We start from the raw sequence: 6,890 nt of genomic DNA, 5'->3' as shown, positions 1-6,890 counted from the left end.
GGAGCCCTGAGCCACGGGGCCTGTCTGCCTGCAGGGTCTGGTGCTGCCTGCTCCTCGCGCTGGGCGCCCTGTGCCCCGGAGGCTCACCGTGCGGCATTTCGACCCACATAGAAATAGGTGAGTGCCGGCAGGGCGGGTCGTGGTGCAAAGGACGCCAAGTGTGTCAGGGAGGTGGAGAGGCGGGCAGCCCGTCCCTGTGTGGAGGACTGTGTCCTGCTGTGCTGGCCGCCCACCGGGAGCCGAGAGGCCAGGGCCGAGGCCTCCAGGCTTGGGGGCTGTCGGTGGGCTTGGAGGAGAGCTAGGAAGCTAGGGGGTCTTGGAGCTTCTGTGGGGGAGAGTGAGGCACTGGGGGGACAGAGGCTCCGGGAGGGAGGGCAGGGGTGCAATGCGGGGTGTGAGGAATGCTTCCCAAGGGCAAGTCCATGGAAGGTACATGTGTGGCCACGGGAGCGGGTCCCTGGGTCAGGTGGCTTTAAGGGGTCGGCTTCAAGCCCGGCCAGTGTGGCTCAGTGGTTGAACATCGACCTACGAACCAGGAGGTCACGGGTTCGATTCCCAGTCAGTAAACATGCCCGGGTTGAAGGCTCAATCCCCAGTAAGGGGGAATGCAGGAGGCAGCCAGTCAGTGACTCTCTCATTGTTGACGTTTCTCTCTCTCCCTCTCCCTTCCTCTCTGAAATCAACTAAATATATTTTTATGTTAAAGCAGGAGGGAGTTGGCCTCCTTAATGAATTGTACAGTTCTAGGAAAGTGAAATTGCTCAAACTATAGAAGTGCGCTGAAGAGGGACCAACATCAATGGGAGTTTTCACGTTTTTAATCCTCAGAGCTCAGCAATTAACAAGATGGATGAATCCAAAATGCCAACAAAATCAGATCCTGGCTTGCCTTTCTCGAGCAGGTGCCAAGCAAAGGTGCCCACAGGGGAATACACGTTAACAACGTGCGATAGATTAAATATGTATAAACATGTTCACGTGGACGTAACTGAAGGCAGCTCCTAGCCTGTGAAGATGTTTTACATGAGAGGAAATTGTAGCCTCACTTAGCAACTAGGTTGGAAGGTTTCATGAAGATGGTGGCTCACTTCCCTCGCCTCACAGAGGGGCTGTGTGGAGGGCGGACATGGGAGTGAGTCAGTGCCCCAGAGTCCGCCTCATCCAGGGGTTTGAGTCCGTAAATCGCAGAGTCCTGGTCCCGGCTGCCTGTGTGGGCCGTGCCCGACCGAGTCTCTTACGGCACCGATGTCTACAGCAGTGGCTGTTTTCTTGTATGAATTTAAAAATTGGATGTGGCCCTAGCCAGTTTGGCTCAGTGGATAGAGCGTCAACCTGCAGACCAAAGGGTCCCGGGTTCGATTCCAGTCAAGGGCACATACCTCAGTTGTAGGCTCCTCCCCAGCCTGGGCCCTGGTTGTGGCTCGTTCAGGAGGCAACCCATCGATGTGTTTCTCTCACATCGATGTTTCTCTCTGTCTCTCCCTCTCTCTTCTACTCCCTCTAAAAATCAATGGAAAAATATCCTCAGGTGAGGGTTAACAACAACAAAAAAGAAAAACGAGGTGATTCGCAATAGAAATGAGGCATGAATCACCCTCGAGCGTCTCTTCGGAGGAATGTTGACTCTAAGGAGGTCGGGTGTGGTGTCCCCCACGGGCGTGTGGGTGGTGCAGGTGGCCTCTGAGACTGGTTGTCCGAGTAAAGTCGTCCCGAGATAAGGACACACCTGGGCTCCGGCTCAGCCCCGTGGGGCCGGCATCGCCCCTCCCACGTGGCTTATGCTCGGGGGTGTGGCGATGGTAGGTTCTAGGACGGGCTGACTTCTGTCTGCTGAGCTCCCGCCAGGTGCCAGCCATGCTCGTCACAGCATTGGTTTCCTCTAGTTCTCTCAGTGGACTTGCAGGTGGGTATTACTTTCACACAGGAGGGGCTGAGGCCTCAGCGGTTAACTCAGCCCGGGGAGGGGAGCTGGTGAAGCAGGAAATGTAAATCATCATGCAGACTCGTAGTACTGTCCTGGAATTTATATGAACTTATATTCCATAAACAGTGCATGGCTCTAACTATGGCTGATGAAAATGACCAGTGAGAACAAACTTCATTTTCACTGCCCACTACCTTCACAGTTACAACCATCTATATATATAAAAGCCTAAGCGACCGTCTGACCATTCGACTGGTAGCTATGATGCGCAATGACCACCAGGGGGCAGACGCTCAACGCACAGGCATGGAGACATGGAATAGACTGATGAATCTTAGAGGGAAGGGGGAAAGGGGGAGGGCGGGAAGAGATTAACCAAAGATCTTATATGCACACTAGAGGCCTGGTGCATGGATTCGTGCACCGGTGGGGTCCCTCGGCCTGGCCTGTGGGAATTGGGCTGAAACCGGCAGTCCGACATCCCCCGAGGGGTCCCAGATTGCAAGAGGGTTCAGGCCAGGCCAAGGGACCCCACCAGTGCACGAATCTGTGCACTGGGCCTCTAGTAAAATTATGTTTTCCGTTTCTTTTTAAATATATGTTTTTATTGATTTTAGAGAGGAAGGGAGAGAGAGAGAGAAACATCAATGATGAGAGAGAATCATGGATCGGCTGCCTCCTGCACAGCCCCGACTGGGGATCAAGCCCACAACCCAGGCATGTGCCCTGGCTGGGAATCCAACTGTGACCTCCTGGTTCATAGGTCGACGTTCACCAACTGAGCCACGGGTTATATTTTCCTTTTAAAATGCGTCTGGGGCGTCTGTTTTCAGCATGTGGTTGAACTTGATCGATGTGTGTCTCTTTCTCAGGACACAGAGCTCTCGAGTTTCTCCACCTTCAGGAGGGAAGCGTCAACTATAGACAGGTATGGTCTGATTTTTCTCTGATTCCAGGTGCCAGAGGTCCTTGCAGACTTAACCAGTAACTTTCAGAGCCTTTCCATATCTTTATGAACCATTAGTAATGTTTTGGGCTAAAAGGCACATTCCCCCGGCACTGGTGCTAACGCACGCAGACATGTCACTGGAAATCCCTGAGTGCCCGAGTGCTCGCCCCTCCCTTTTAACTCACAGAGGCCTTTTATAATGACACCCTCCGATCCCTTCCAGACACGGGGGGCTGATTTATTTTTTTATCTGCATGTGTGGGACCCTTGCAGATTCTCCTCCCCGCACAGCCTGCTCTCGGGGGAGGGTGGAATGCGGCTCACTGGTCCAATTGGTGTGAGGCTGCAGAGGGCGTGGGCAGGGGGGCTGGCTGGCTGGCACATGTGCAGATCCCCACGGGCTGACCGCAACAGCTCGGCCAGCCTGCGTGTCCCAGGTCTGCATTGGGTTGGCTCTGGGTTGTCTTTTGGTGAAACATCCGGAGGCGCCTGCTCCTTAAAGACTGGCGCCGACCAAATGAATCGGGGGCAATGCCTAAAGCGGAGGAACCGGGCACCCGCTGGCGAGACTGTGAGGACCACTGTGCCTCCATCGTGGCCGTCGTGGTCGCTCCTTCTGCGGAGGAAATGGAATGTGGCGTGTTGACCAGGAGCCGAGCTGGTTCCCTGGCCCCGCCCGCCCGCCCGGAACAGGTTTCATCTCCCGATTGTGAAAGTGGTAACTCCCTGCAGCAAAGGATCCCTCAGATGACAACGCTGACATTTTGCTTTATGTCTCCAGGCGTTTTCCTGCATTTATTAGTACTTTTCCCCCCAAAATGACGACAGTCTCCACATTATTTTATAACGTGCTCTTTGCATTTAACGTGGCAGGTATCTTTCCCTGTCACCGGAGAGCTTCAGAGTACGTTTTAACAGTTACGTGCTTTCCTGTTCCCCGAAGTGCACCATCATGTGTCCAACCAGTTCCTCGTTTTACTCTTCATTTTGAAAAGTTGTAAAACCCGTAGCCGTTGGAATGACAAGTAACTCTCGGGTGCCCTTTACCCGGCGTCCCCAGCTGTTGGCAACGTACGCGGTTGCCTTTTCGTCCTCCCTCTGCACATTGATTTTTCCCTGACGCGGTCCTGATTGCCCTTTCGCTCTTCGTGGTGTGATTCCCGGAAACGAGGCCATTGCCCTGTGACCACAGCGTGATCCTCTCGTTCAGGAAATCGACGCTGAAGTAACACTGCTGCCCGCGCCCCCGGCCTCCGTCCGGCTCCTCCGGGGCCTCGGGGCTCCCGCCGGGGTTCCAGGACCCGGGCCACGTCTGTGCTCAGGTGTGGGTTCCCAGCGACCCCCTCCAGCCGGGGACAGACCCTCCCTCGTCGTTAGCGACCTTGACTCTTTGGAAAAGGGCAGTCCAGTAACTTCCAGCTTTGCCTGCTGGTTCCCTATCATTAGATTCTGCTGCGGGTGTTTTTTGGCAGAAACATGGTAACAGAGTGAAGCGATGCTAGATTCTTCTCATTGCATCGTATCGGCAGGCACACGGGCTGATGTGCACCATTTGGGGTAATCATTTTTGTTGCCATGGTTGCATTTTTAGTCCTAAATTTCCATTTGCCCAGAGTGGCTCAGTGGTTGAGCATCAACCTGTGAACCAGGAGGTCAGGGTTCGATTCCCGGTCAGGGCACAGGCCCGGGCTGCAGGCTCGGTCCCCAGTGTGGGGCGTGCAGGAGGCAGCCGGTCCAGGATTCTCTCTCATCATTAATGTTTCTATCTCTCTCTCCCTCTCCCGTCCTCTCTGAAGTCAATAAAAAGTACTTTTTTTTTTTAAAGGGAAGCAGGTGTCGTTAACCCTCCCGCAGCCCACAGCCCAGCCTCCCTCTGCAGCACAGGCCTCGAAGGCGGAGGGAGAGCCAGGCCGACTCTGTGCTGGTCTCCGTCACTGACTGTCACTGCGGCCTGAGCACCTCGCACACCCGTCCCGGGGGAGCCGGGGGCAAGCCCGCTCCGTGGGGACAGAGGGATGGGCTCAGTGAGGCTGTGTCCGCAGGAGAGAGCCGGGCTCTGCAGGCTGGGGAGTCGCGCTGGCTCCACGTGAATTTCATTTTCCCTCCACCCGGTCCCGCCTCCATCTGCGGACCTTGCCCTGACCTCTGCTTCGCCCCCAGCTGCTGCTCGAGCACCGGGACGCGTACCAGGCCGGGGCCGTGTTTCCCGACGCCTTCTACCCGGGCATCTGCCAGAGAGGTGAGGGCGCCCCCCCGGGAGGGGGCATCCTTCTTGTCCTACTAAGTGATTTTAACTATTAAAATACTATGTTATTGACATTTCTACCAATATATCATTCATTTACCATATATTATGAGATTAAATTCTAATATTTGCTTAACTTTAGCTATTTTATCTATTTTAAACTTCTAAGGTACATTTCAATGATTAATATTTACTTCTTAGTATAATTCCATATTGTCTTTACCTTGTTATATTTTACTACTATTTTCTGTAGAGATTGTGAGGCCCAGAGCGCTGTTTCCCAATTCTTAGCAACCAACTAAAAAGTAGAAGTTTTGGACTTCATCAAAATTTTGTCCTATGAATATTCTTGTTAAAAAGATGTAAAGCCAAATTACAGAGTGAAAAATTGTATTTGCCAACCACATATAAAGAACTCTCAAAACTCTACAGTTAAAAAACATTAGAAAATTGGCAAAAAAAAAAAAAATAGAGGGACTTCACCAAAAAGTGTTTACATATGACAAATAACCATTAAAAAAATATATATATTATTATTGTTATTAATCCTCACCCACAAATACTTTTCCATTGATTTTTAGAGAGAGTGGAAGGGAAAAAGAGAGATAGTGAGAAACATCGATGTGAGAGAGACGCATCAATTGGTTGCCTCCTGCACACACCCCGACCAGGGTCGGGGAACCTGCAACCAAGGTACGTGCCCTCGACCAGAATCGAACCCGGGACCCTGCAGTCCGTGGGCCGACGCGCTATCCACTGAGCCACACCGGCCAGGCCTAGACATGGATTTTCCATTAAGCGTCAGTAACGGAAATGAATTCACATTTATTTTTATTTCTATTAAATCTTTATTGTTGAAAGTATTACACATGTCCCCCTCCCCCCACTGACCCCCTTGAGTTCACGCTTATTAAAACGCCCCACGGGGTGTCGTGGAAGAGCCCAGGCTCAAGGCCGGTGTGTTTGTGAGCAGGACACGGAGAAGCTGGTGGCCTTCCTGTTCGGCGTCACGTCCCACATGGTGGCCGACGTCAGCTGGCACAGCCTGGGCATCGAGCAGGGCTTCCTGAGGACCATGGCCGCCGTGAGTGCCCGTCAGCCTTCCCGGTGACCCCACCCCCCGAGGTCACGAGGGGCCCTCCCAGGGAAAGGGACACATCCGGGCGTTCACATCGCGGGAATAGGCTTCTTGCCCAAAGCGTAGTTAGCGGGAATCCTCTTTTTAAAAAATATATTTGTGTTGATTTCAGAGAGGAAGGGAGAGGGAGAGGGAGAGAGGGAGAGAGAGAGAGAGAGAGAGGGAGGGAGAAACATAAACGAGAGAGAATCATGGATCAGCTGCCTCCTGCACACCCCCTACTGGGGATGGAGCCCCCAACCCGGGCCTGTGCCCTGACCGGGAATCAGACCGTGACCTCCTGGTCCCTAGGTCGCTGCTCACCCACGGAGCCACGCCGGCCGGTTATTTTGGGCTTTTTTTCCTTTTTAGTTTCCTGTGTGGAAATGCCATTTCCCAAGGGGCACTGTGCTCTCACCCGGAGCCTCAGCCTCTGGAGCCCCGTCCATCAGTGCCGACAGGATTCTGTGAGGCGGATGAGGACGCAGGGGAGATGTGTGGCTGTCTTACAGGCGCACGCGTCCCCGTAGCTTTATCTGGCAGCTCAGCGGCCAGTGTAACTCCTCCAGCAGATCAATAGGAATAAGTAGGAAAGCCAGGTGCTTCCCTGGACCCTGAGCCGCCCGCCCGCCCCCTCGGCGGCCGCCCGCTCGCT

The 6,890-nt window shown here is 53.5% G+C and overlaps 1 protein-coding gene across 1 annotated transcript in view; it reads left to right on the top strand.

Moving 5' to 3' along the window:
* GPLD1 (glycosylphosphatidylinositol specific phospholipase D1) overlaps nt 1-6,890 on the top strand; it is a 30,779-nt gene that overhangs the window by 367 nt on the left and 23,522 nt on the right. Inside the window, 5 exon segments of the mRNA XM_014537141.1 lie at nt 35-117; nt 2,797-2,852; nt 5,034-5,112; nt 5,372-5,376; nt 5,978-6,202. Coding sequence (XP_014392627.1) covers nt 35-117; nt 2,797-2,852; nt 5,034-5,112; nt 5,372-5,376; nt 5,978-6,202 — 448 coding nt within the window.

This window comes from Myotis brandtii, unplaced genomic scaffold, assembly GCF_000412655.1.
Source record: "Myotis brandtii unplaced genomic scaffold, ASM41265v1 scaffold1733, whole genome shotgun sequence".
Taxonomy (NCBI): Eukaryota; Metazoa; Chordata; class Mammalia; order Chiroptera; family Vespertilionidae; genus Myotis; species Myotis brandtii.
The sequence above is the reverse complement of the archived record's forward strand: the minus strand, read 5'-3'. Positions and strand labels throughout refer to the sequence as shown.